Source organism: Mixophyes fleayi, chromosome 10 (genome assembly GCF_038048845.1).
Source record: "Mixophyes fleayi isolate aMixFle1 chromosome 10, aMixFle1.hap1, whole genome shotgun sequence".
Taxonomy (NCBI): Eukaryota; Metazoa; Chordata; class Amphibia; order Anura; family Limnodynastidae; genus Mixophyes; species Mixophyes fleayi.
The window spans coordinates 89,681,076-89,693,740 of record NC_134411.1 but is presented as its reverse complement, the minus strand read 5'-3'; the positions used below and the strand labels follow the sequence as shown (position 1 = coordinate 89,693,740).

At 41.2% G+C, this 12,665-nt stretch overlaps 2 protein-coding genes across 4 annotated transcripts in view; one reads left to right on the top strand and one right to left on the bottom strand.

The window, feature by feature from the left end:
* CHTF8 (chromosome transmission fidelity factor 8) overlaps nt 1-2,793 on the top strand; it is a 30,052-nt gene extending 27,259 nt beyond the window's left edge. For all 3 annotated transcript variants that reach the window (XM_075189095.1, XM_075189096.1, XM_075189094.1), the window contains one exon: nt 2,163-2,793. In XM_075189095.1, the coding sequence (XP_075045196.1) occupies nt 2,163-2,390 (228 nt within the window). In that variant the 3' untranslated portion in view covers nt 2,391-2,793. The remainder of the gene's footprint in view (nt 1-2,162) is intronic.
* A 1,119-nt stretch (nt 2,794-3,912) lies between these two features.
* On the bottom strand, nt 3,913-11,873 carry HAS3 (hyaluronan synthase 3). Its single transcript, XM_075189093.1, has 3 exons — nt 11,186-11,873; nt 8,425-8,526; nt 3,913-8,241 (listed from the first exon to the last, which is right to left on the bottom strand). Exons 1-3 carry the CDS (start codon nt 11,834-11,836, stop codon nt 7,312-7,314), a joined length of 1,683 nt encoding a protein of 560 aa, XP_075045194.1. The 5' UTR covers nt 11,837-11,873; the 3' UTR covers nt 3,913-7,311.
* Nucleotides 11,874-12,665: the final 792 nt, after the last annotated feature.

Genomic DNA, 12,665 nt, shown 5'->3' with positions numbered 1-12,665 from the left:
CTGCAAGTCTAAATGTGCCATAGATTGTTATTGACGAATCACAAGAACATAGAATAACACTAATTAAAATCTTTCTAAATAAAGCTTACGAACAGGTGTGGAATAATTGCTCACCACCATGAGGGTGTAATGAAGTACAGAAATTATTAATGCCTTGGATACGTTTAAAGCTATATTGAATATCTCCCATAGATTGTAAGCCTGCGAGCAGGGCCTTACCTGTGTCTGTATTAGCCAGTATTGTTTTAGTACTGTGTTTATTCCCAATTGTAAAGCGCTACGAAATTTGCTGGCACTATATAAATAAATGTAATGATGAATTGGGATTACTGAAACTTGAACAATGTGCTAGATAGCAATACTTAATGATACCACAAGGTGTCACACACGAGTCCCTTTGCAGAACTCTAGTCGGCAACCCTTGGAACAGCAGTGGCCAACATGTGGCTCTTTGTGCTTTGAAATGTGGCTCAACAAAGTATAGTTGTCCAGGTGCCGGCAGGGGTAGATTTGAAAATATACAGCTGCTAGACTGACCGAGTGCATCCGTGACTTGTGACTTCCTCTGAACAATGGAGAGAGGCCGCAGTGTCGCAGACAGTACAATCAGGGAAGGAGGAGGAGAGTGTAGTGTGCTCTTCCTCCTTCCTCTGTGCAGGCAAGTAAGGGGCATGTGAAGAGGCTGATGGGCATGTAAGGAGATGTGATGGAATATGTGTTGGTCTGTAGGCATGAGGGGGGGGGGGGGTGATTCGCATGTATGGAGCATATGGGAAGATCTGATTGTATGGGGAATTTCGGGTATATTTGGCATGTGGGGAGGTTATTGTTATTATTAATTTTTATTTATAGGGCGCCACAAAGTATCCGTAGCGCCGTACAAGGACAACCAATGGCACAGTACAAGTAACAGTAAACACTATAACTCTGGGGGCTCAGGCACAGCATGAAAGAGAAGGAGGGAGGGGAAAAGTGAGTACAGGCAGGTAACTATGGCCCAAGAGGGTGGGCACGGATGACAGGTTGAGAGTCACTGAGGGGAGCGGAGAGAAGTGAGAAGAGACAGGGCAGAGGGACCGAGAGGAGGTGAGCTGAGTAGCTGGAGAGCGCAGTTAAAAGTGATGGAAACAGGAGGTAGGAGAGCCCTGCTCAAAGGAGCGAACAATCTAAAGGGAGGGGAAGACAGACAGACACATGGATGAGACGGAGAGACGGCAGAAACGGAGACGGAGTCGAGGAAGGGGGAGAAGGGATGAGAAAGAGAGGTAGCCGACCGGTGGGAGTTTAGGCATGAGACTGGAAGGCTTTAAGGAAAAGGTGGGTTTTTAATGTTCGTTTGAAAGAGGACAGATTAGGGGAAGTTCTGATGGAGCGGGGGAGCTTGTTCCAATGGAGGGGAGCGGCGCGGGAGAAGTCTTGGATACGTGCGTGAGAGGAGGTAATCAGAGGGGAAGAGAGACGACGATCGTTGGACGATCGCAGTGAGCGGGAGGGAGTGTGAATAGAGATAAGGTTAGAGATGTAGGGAGCAGTGGAGTTGGCGAGGGCCTTGTAAGTCAGAGTGAGGAGCTTGAAAAGGATTCTGTAGGGGAAGGGGAGCCAGTGAAGGGCTTGGTAGAATGGGGAGACAGGTGGAACGGCGATGGGTATTGGGTATTTGTAGGTTGATGGGTATTTAAGGGGCATGTGGAGGAGGATTTTATGATTTTTCTGAACATTTTGGCAATGTGTTGGATATTTTGTTTTCTTGCTTGCCAAGTTATTGTAACTTGTTTTCAATGTGTGTATGTTATGTTTGTGCATGTATATGTGTGTGTACATGTGTATATGTGTATATATATATATATATATATATATATATATATATATATATATATATATATATATATATATATATGCACACACATATAAAAGGTAAAATTGGCTCTTTGCAGTACCTATATATTTTTTGGGCTCTTTTGTTTCTGATTGGCCATCCCTGCTTTGGAACTTCAACTGAAGCAGAGTTACTGTATATCTTGAGCATTGAGCTAGCCGAGCATTATGGGAGATGTAGTTCAGCAACAACCATGGTGCCTTAGGTTGATCATAACTCATCTATATTGATTGTGTATTAAATGTCTCGCAGCTCACATTGTGATGCTCTCCTCCTATTTCACCAGGGTGTCCCTATTCTTATTATCGGTCATCACATTCTGTATGGGAAGGTTGTAAAACTGGAGAAGCCCTTCGCTGTTCTAGTAAAGAGCAACAGCGTCTCGTCGGAGGAAGCCATGAGCACCACAGAGGTGACCGAGACCAAGTACGATGTGACCGCACTTATTAAGAAGAAAATCATCTTTAAGACACGGCCCAAGCCAATCATCACCAATGTCCCCAAGAAGGTGTGAAGAGCAGACATCGGTCCTCTTACTATGGAGATCTTTCTTGGAGCACTTAGAGGAGCTCCGCAGTGGTTACATTTGGAGGAATGATTGTCATAACCCTGAATCAGATGTGGGGAAATAATGTACATTTCAAGAGCCCATTAGTCAGATCTAGGACCCAAGGAAGATGTGCATCCACTGACCTTAATACAAATGATTCCCAATTGTTATAATAGTTATATTTCTTAGGCATGTTGGCGATCTGGCTCCTGAGATTTTTCCTGCAATGCATTGAATATTCATGTAAATAGTAAATAATTTATAAGGGTTTTTTCTATGTTTGTTTGACTTTATTTTAGCTTTTTTGTTTTTTTCAAAAATGTAAAATGTGTATTTTACTTTTTAATATAAAGAAAGTTTACCTTCATTGGCAGTCGCTGATCCTTTGTTTGAACACCTCAGTTTTGAGTGATGTCAATTTTCTGAACAAACTTGTCTCTAGTGTGTATAGTAGGGAGGAAGCAAAGTATAGATTTTAATCTGCTATTTTGCTATACTGGGTAATAAAATAAAAGGGCAACCCTGAGTTTATTTATTGTTTATGCCTTTGAACAATTAATTTAATGGCTAATTAAGTAGAGCTTGCAAACAAATGCAAGATGCAGGACTGGAATCTATTCAATACATCTATGTCAAGGGGAAAAAAGGTCAATGGATATTGAGCTAAAAAATAATTGTATATTTTATAGAGCACTGTGTGTGTGTGTGTGTGTGTGTGTGTGTGTACACAGACATGAATGATTGTTGTCCCTATCGATGCATAGCAATTCTCTGTCGGGCTATACAATGGTGTCCTCTAAATACCTATAGTGATTAAACAAACAAGTATACACAGGGTATTTCTTAAACAGAAATGCTTTCCATGCAAAATCATTTTTATTTTATGCATCTCTGCTGATTTCATTACCTATACTTTATAGGCGCCCAGTCATTTATAAACTGCAGAGGAAGCAATTTTGTAAACTGACCAATATTCATGAAAATTCAGAATGTCAATTCACTAGGAACCATTAACATCACTGAGGTAGGAGGCACCGCCTATCCATACAGGAGGCCAATATTTAAAAGATGTTGCTTCCTAGAGAATTGATTGGCTGCCTTCTCATCAGACGACAAACATGGCTGCCTGTGGGCTGACGACGCTGAAAGGACATCCTACTGAAATGTTACTTATTGTTATCCAGAAAATATTTGGCAAATTCAAGCAGCAAGATATCCATTATGTTTGATAAGTGGCTTGCTGCGATTATTTTTACCTGATTTAGGTTTGCATTTGTTAAGTTTACACACAATACAATCACACTGTGGGCAAAACGAATATTCATGAGCATGTAGCCTATCAATGGACTAGGAACCAGTACCTCATGAATAGAAGTCTGGCCTCATTAATATTAGTCAGGCAATGCCTCAGTTATAAGTGTGTATTGTGCACAAATGTGATGTAACAAGTTGGTTTCAGAAAAGAATCAAAATGCATATGAAATTTTTGCATGAGTCTGTATTTTATGAACATTTTAAAAACATATTTAAAATGCATATCACAAATAAATAAACACTTGAAAAATATTAAACTGTACAAAAACAAGTTTGAGGACTTTCAGATTGGGGAAGCCAGCCCGTTTAATGCAGGGTGCGGAGGTCATGCTTGTTGCCCTGCTTCGTTGCATGCGATCTGCCAATAGGGATACTCAAATTCAAGAATCTACCGATGGCGTCACCATATGCCTTAAGAGTCTATGTTAATGAGCTACGTAACATACGTGAAATAACGGGTGTGCTTTTACTATACTTCATCTACCTGCCATAGTAGTATGCTGGCGATTGTATTCTTCTGATAAGGCGAGTATTATATATTGCGGTGGTGTTTCTGTATCTTGCATCTGGCTAGCTTTCAATGTATCAAATATGTCCTGTACAGTCTACGGACTGATGGGCTCATACACAGGGGCAGTGATCACTTGCAAGCATTACTATGTTTATATCTGTTTCCCATGTATCTAATTCCTATAGGTAAAGGATACGGCTTCAATTATCTAATGGAGGGGGAGGAATTCTCAATCCCACTTCCAGAGCAATTGAAAGTCAGGATAATAACTAACAATCCTAGTTAAATGTGAATTATGTTTTATCACATTCGGAGTGCATTATTAATTTGCTAAAGTACTTGTCACAAATCTACTCTGCACTGGTGAAACGCGTCTGACAAGCGTTTTCCATAGAATCTGTTGTATTTTTAATAAGGATTTTAACACTGTTGCAGGCAATGATTGTCAAGAAGTGTGTGTATTCCTATTTGGTTTACATTATTTCTGCATCATAGCACTTTTAATACGTTTGTATGAGGCCTGAAAGACTTGAACAGTTCACTTTAGAATCATGTATTAAAGATACAGTTTGGGGGTTTAGTAGGTCTTGAAGCCATGTTTATTTTGAAGGTAATTCCTTCTAATTACCACCACCTTAGATGCAAACTTCTTCAGGTGTTTAAATAATAAACACCCATCAAAGGGCACATCTGATCCCCAAATCCTGTATTTTGTACTATAAGCATATGGTGATACCATTGTTGTCTTCTTTCATTTGGAAGCTGGTTAAGACAAGGAGATTTAGAAGCAGATGAGCTCCTGCTGATTTTACGTTTACTTAACCAATCAGATGTAACTTTCCATGAACCAGGCTACTGTAAACTGATGAAAGCTGCTATCTGGTTGCTATGGGTTACAGCACATTGTTGCTCCCTGTTATTATATGAGACCCATATTGTAGCTTAGTGTTTTTTCTTTTTTTGACTTCTCCTTCTAATACGTCTTATATTGCCTTAATTGCTTGGTGTTTGTATTGTTGCAAAACGATTACGGGTAGTCCATATATTTTATAGATACAGGTTGGCATCTCTACTCTGCATAATAGAATGAACCCTGTACTATTCTGGTTTCAGCCCTGTATTAAAAGAAACCCTGAGACCTGAATGATAGGCTGGTTGTGCATTACATAATACACAGTTGTATACTGAGACACATTAATATTACAACCGTCAGAGCTCACCTATAACAGACCACAATGCTGGAACAACTCTGAGCATGTTTTTTTCCCCATAAGAAGCCATTGTTGCCGAGTTTAAGGTCTGTCTGATTGTTCCCCATAAGATGTTGATAAGGATTGGGTACCTTTTTGTGGGCCACATAAACTGTGATTTGCAGCCCATTAGTTCTACTACTGCATAATTACCACCTTTTATACTTTAAATATCATTCCTTTTATCAAGCTGAAACATCTGCAAGCGGCCATTTAATCTGTTCCAGCTTGTCATGTGGGTTCAATGGTTTTTTAAAGAGGACATTGCTAGCAAGACTGCCTTTGTAAGTGTAGGGGTCAATCGTACTGAGCTGTCATTTTGGAGTCGAATTGCAACAGACATTAATGCACATACTATGCTTGAGAAAGCCATTTATAAAAGTGTCCCACCTTTTGTGTCTTCTAATTCTACTTTAATGCCTTTAGTAATTATTTAAATGACCTGTCGGTGGGGGCTGCCCTGTGGCTGTAGATCATGTGATACTGGCTCTGAAATATGTCATAAGATTACTGTGCTGAAAACTGTTGTCTTACAACTCAATAATGCCAGATTTTCTTCGGCCCTGCCAGTACATGGGGAGTTCTTACTTGCTCATAAATTACAAATATCTATATTTACTGAGGAGATGGCTAACTTCATGCGGATATGTATAATGGCCAATATATAATTAACCATTGCACAGTAATTAGAGGATATGTTTGATTTTATGTTGTCTTTTCAGATATCTATTCAATGAGAATTTTTATGTAGGTGACAGGTTTACTTTCAAGCCTGTAATTAAATTTTCTTAAGAATTGTATTTTAAGGATCAGAGTATCTTTCAGCAACAATGAGCTTCTGATTGGTACAACGTTCTATGAGGACAGCTGACAATGATGGAACAGATTTTAAAACCACAAAACTAGGAGCTCATCCCTGGTGCTCTTAACCTAGTACTACCAATAATGCATGTCATATATAAAATTTATTTCAGCTGCATGGTGAAATAAGACTACATAGGCCTGAGTTAGTTGCATTTAAGAGCATTTGCAGCACATAGCAATGTGTATTGTTGCACTGCACATGCTCACAACTTGGGTCTGTTTGTAGAGTTGCATATATCTTTTGGCCCCTTGCACTTGGAGAGGTGTTAAAATGCACCCGGGGGGTCATTTAACTAGACTTGTCTTGCGGGTAAGGGTAGCCTTGCACTTGGGACTCTATATCTCATTTAATCACTGATTTCCAGGATCACTCCAATCATTTTGTTACTAGCTTCAAATACAGTCTCCAAAGTCATATATAATATAGTTGATCATGTTCCCATCAGGCAACTATCGAAGCATGTCTCCTATATGTTTGGCATGGCTTTCTCTGTAGAGGGTTGAGGACACCCCTATATGTGAAAGATGTATAATTTGAGTAACATCTTCCCCTGCTGTTGCTGCTGGCGAATGGGGTGCAATGCTCCATAAAGCTTTCTCACAGTTATTACTTTGTTGGAGGTACAGTATCGAGAGGATAATTATGGACGTGTTAAGGCTGTGCCAATAATGGCTCTTATTGCTTTGGCATCTTGCTGTTATTGTGATCTGCCTGAGGTATATGTTTGCATAGTACGGTCTTATCTCTGTAAGACTTTGCTGGTGTGGAACGGTCCATGGATCCTCCTCATAGAACATTCAGGAAGAGACCTCTTTTGATCCTTCTTTACCCTACAGTTCCGGAAGCATGCCCTGCAGGTCTTGCGTTTTGGTTGGTCCAGCCATATCCCCCAATGATAATTCAAGTTTTTGTGGTGTCCATTCAAGCTAGACCTCGCCTTCTCCTTCACACCTCTGATAATGCCAGGCTATAAAGTTCCTGTTTCGTACCACAGCGCCGGGCAACAATAGCCAAATAGACACTGAGCAATGCTAACCAGTAACACCCGTACAAGACCGCTCCTGTGACCAGGAATAAAAGTTCTGTCTCAGTGAATGGATCCTGACTCTGGCAGTATGCGGTGTACACTAGCCCACCCAGTAGGACGCAGAACCAGACTGACACAGGTACTATGCCCATGAAGTTCACCACCAGCTTCCTCCGTCCTGATGTCCCCCATCCGGACTTGTTGATTGTGATCACTGCAAACATTTTGGCTGGTAGCAGACTGGTCATGTAGAGGAGAGAATACAAAGACATGAAAATCATTTCCGCATTGCCACGTAGAAAGCAGGCATAAGTTGCCTTCACTATGCCCACTAGCTGCACGGTCAACAGGAAGAGCATTATGTTCCAGATACGGCCACGGTAAAAGAGTTGCACCACCGTGGCCACCAGGAAGAAAGGAAAGAAGCCTGTGACCACGGACTCGTAAGTCATCCATAGGTGATGCTTGTGGAACCACAGTGCATTGTACAACCATTCCCGAAAATACGACTTACTCCACCGTGTTTGCTGATTCAACCAGCGCAGATACTTGGTGGGCGTCTCCGTCAGACACCTGGATCGCGCTGTGTACTTAGTCCTGTAGCCCATGCTCAGCACTCGATTGGTGAGGTGTCGGTCATCCCCAAAGCTACACTTCTGGCCGAGGAACGTCTGGTGGTACCAGTCTTCTAGGAGGTACTGCAGCAGACTGTTTCGATACATTCCCAGGGGGCCGCTGATGCACTGTACACAGCCAAAGTAGGACTGGCAAGCTCGCTCTACGTTAAATGCCATCCAGTATCGTACGCTGCTCAAGAAGGAGATCCAGGAATCATATTTATTCAGGATCTGTAAGGAAAAAGTGGACATTAGAGGCAGTAAGAGGTAACAAATGAGTCAGTGATCACTATAGCAAAGTGTATAAAGGTCATGAAATATGCAATAACGATTTATAATCAGCCACTTATTCAGAATCCGGAGGTGATCCCCATTTTTTTTCAACAAGCAGGAAAAAGGATGGCTTAATGTTACCTGAACATCTCCTCCAACACCACCCACATTAGGGTCCTCCTCTAAAATACGCAGCATTTCCGCAGTGCATGCTGGATCCAATACAGTGTCGGAATCACAAACCTACAACCAGATGGAAAGAGCATAAGATGATGATGGCTCAGTAGTTAAATGATCTGACAGTGACATAGATCGTGATTTGAATCCCAGTGAACCTGTCCTCTATACATTATAGAAACATCCTCTTTATGAGAATACAATGATTCAATTTCAACTTCGGTGGTGTCACTATTTCCAAGTGAATTATTAGGCTGCGTTCACATGGATATTGACTCAGCCATCAACATGGCTGCCTCCAGTGTGTGTAAGCGACAGGCACACTTGTTTATCTTGTAATAATAGCCATTGAAGCAAATTGCACCACTTCAAGCTATATATAAAAGGCATACCAGAGAGCAAGTCTGGTATGTATAGAAAATGCCCCCTACCCAACCTCTGATGAAACCAACATCTCAAATGCATTTTCATGTATTAGATTATTTAGTATTAGCAGCTCTATATTTGCATGTAATGCTCCTTTAAATTTAGCATTTCGCTTATTTGTCCAAGTACTCCTATTACCAGAGCTATGTGACTCATCATATATTATGTTTATACAGTATCATTAGGTTGACAAGTCAAATGTCGACAGCATCATTAGGTCGACAGTAATATCCCTAACACCAACCCTATCCCTAGCCATATAATACTGTCCACATTTGACTTGTCGACCTAATGTTGTCTACTTTCTGATTGTCTAGCCGTCGACCGCATGCCATTTATACATCTGTTTGAATGAGGCAGATTAGGAGATGGTAAAGCTACAAAGAGAGATACAAATCATTACATCTTATCTAATAGCTAATCCAATGGATTCATATATGACATTCTTTTGCTTGGAAATACTTAAGAAAGCAGGAACAAGTGAGGTAAGTAGTATTTCATTCATTTACTGAACCCCTGAGCATTCCTAAAATAAGGCTATCCAGAAAATCTGCCTTGTTTATAAACGCCACCCAAGCAATGCTATCCAAAATGTGAATCAAATTGTTAATCTTTGTTTTAGAGGTATTTTGCAGACAAATGTCAATTCATCAAGCTCCTGTCTGTCTGTATTAATTAAATTATGAAAATTCATCCCAATATGGATTAAGCGAGCAAGTCTGCAAAAGTAACTCACAAATATATGTGCAAAGAAATATTTATTCACTCCTTTTGTTTACAAAAAAACAGCATCTGTATTTTCCAAAGACATGTTTAGAAATGTATTTGTGGATATTTTAAAATACAAACAAAAACCAGTTAGCTATTATGGGAATTTGAAATTATTATTGTCTAAGACTAAATTAAAGGGTACCTATCACCTACAAACAGTGGGCTCAGCCAGTATGTATAACAATGCAGCCCATACATTTGGTAATGTCACTGTTTCCTAGTGAAACGCTAAGCTGCATTCTCCGTTTCGCAATTTAAGCCACAAAATGGCAGCCTCCTCTGTGTGCCATCGAATCAGCCTCCCAACTTCCTTTTCAGGTTCAGCGTGAACTAATACTGTGTTTCTTTTCAACTGCATTACCAATATACACTACAGTTGTTTAAAATGTAACAAAATTAAAAGTTGGGACTGTACAAAATAATAAACTATGATTTACAATTGCTTTATTAGTTGCTGTTATTTAATAAATTTCAATAAATTAAAAAAAACATTATCCTGACCCATCTTAAATGATATAACGACCCATCTAGTGTGCTTGGCTGCTATATCTGTCTACTCAGGAAACACTTTTATATTTAAAGGGACACAGACATCGACAAAAAAACTTTATTTGTGTGCAGGAAAGTGAAACGTGTCTGTTTTGAGTTCCAATCTCTACCTCCCATTCTCCTCCCCTTTGTACAAATATCTGTTAAGAAAGTAAAGTTACTTCTACCTCGAGTATGGAAAGGGGGTGTTGCAAATGGACTTGGGGGGGGGGGGGGGGGGATTTTTAGCGCACACTTATAGGAGAAGGTCTTATCTGAAAAGACAACGAGAACAATGGAGGCGCTTCAAATGGACTGTTTGTAGCAGAAACTGTCATAAAATGTATAGAAAACTATTATTGTATTTCTAATTCCATAAGATTCATCAGGGGGAATTCAGTTCCTCCCGAAGTACCGCCACGCTAAAACGATTACCATAGTGCGCGTAATTACCGTTATTACGGTAGTTCTAACGCTGGCTTTTTGCTCGCAGCTTCCGGAGCTGCGAGCAGAAAGCCGGGTTAATATTACTGTAATAACGGTTATATCTGCAATGCGGCAGTACTTCGGGGGGAATTGAATTCCCCCATTATGTTGGGAATATTATCATTTATTTATATAGCGCCACTAATGCCACAGCGCTGTACAGAGAATATTTGTCATTTACATCAGTCCCTGCCCCATTAGGGCTTAAATTCCCTAACACACACAGACTAGGGTTAATTTTGATAGCAGCCAATTAACTTTCTAGTATGATTTTTGGCGTTTGGTAGGAAACTGGAGCCACTGGAGGAAACCCATGCAATCACAGGGAGAACATACAAACTCCACACAGATAAGGCCATGGTTGGGAGCCAAACTCAGCACCTAGGTGCTGTGAGGCAGAAGTGCTAACCACTGAGTCACTGTGGTGCCCATCTGACAAAGTTAGGTTAGTGTGCCTTTAAGAAAAGCCTTCTATAAATTGTTAATCTTTTCATTTGAGCTTCATCATGATTACCTGCACATAGTCCACACTGTCCCCAAGGGCCCGGAACGCAGTGTACATCACCTCTCGCTTTCCTCCCCACTTCTGCATGATACAGGAGTATTGGAACTTCTGTACCAGTTCCTGGACTCCTCTTTCGCCCTCCTGGCCCCCTTCTCCTGGCTCATGGTAATTGTTGTCCCACATGTAGCAGCATGTGCCTTCTGATCCCATCACTTCTCGGAAAATGTCCATCATGTATCTATCATCTTCTGAATTTCCATCCACCACCATGACCACCCTCAGGTGGGGGTAGGAGAGACGTCGAACTGACTGCAGGCATTTTCTCAGGTACTCTGGGTCTTCTTGGTAAGCCGCGATGCACAGCGCCACCGTGGAGTTTCCTGTAGGGATTTTCCCACCTTTCCTCATACGTCTGTGCTCCAGAAAGGCAAAAATGCTCTGAGCAAGCAGATGCAAGCCCAGGATGGCTCCGTACAGCCCAAAGGAGAGGTGGTGGTGGTCGGTGTGAATAAACTGGTATCCCGTCACATAGGCTGCAAGTATGCCCCCCAGGACCAGCAGAGCAAAGAGGCTTGTGCCCAGGATCTTCAATGCAGTCTGCAGCCGTCCAGGCATCTGTGCCAAGAGAGAATCAGGCAGAGAGACATCAAACACAGCCATAGATACCTCCAAGTCAACACATGTAAACCTCCCAGTCTACGTGCAAGTAAAATGTGCAATTACATTTAATAATTGTTTTAATTATATATTCATTTCACTTTCTTCTTACCTTGCAAAAGTTCACTTTAGGGAAAAAAAAATAAGTGTCCTACCCAACAATTCTGATGCCCCCTGTGGCCAAAAATAAAATTTACTGGCATGAAAAAGCCAGCAACTCACTTAACTCATAATTATTGCTTGTAAGTGAAAACCCAGTGGCTGAGATAAAAATTTTGTTTATGTAAACCTCAATTCTCAGATGAGTGAGCCTGTAGAGAACAACTGCAGCCGTCTGCGAAACCTAACATTACCAGCCAGGCAGAGACCTGCTATCATGCAGTTATGTCTCCACTCTCGTGTCATTATCTGGCGGTTTAGGTCAGAATGACTTAAGAAGTGTTCATTTACTGGGAACGCTGACTCTAGACGCAATCTACAACTGTAACACTGTGCAAGGTCAGAACAACATGTAGAGCAGAAGTAGACATCCCCGGCAGCTCCAGCTGTTGTGGGCTACAAGTCCCAGCCAGAGGTATGCTTGGATTTGTAGTTCCACAACAGCTGGAGCACCACACATTGCTAAAGCCTTATCTAAAGTATCCGCCCTTGATGTCATCCACTCCCCCACCACCACCATCCAAATTCTGGGTAGATATCACTAACAGGTCATTCTACAGGACACACTACTCTCATATCTTACTCACCAAGCCACAAGGAGTTAACTAAGAGGAGTAGAAGAAGAGGAAATGAAAGAGCTACCTATTAATGAATATCCTGGGAAACAAAGGGA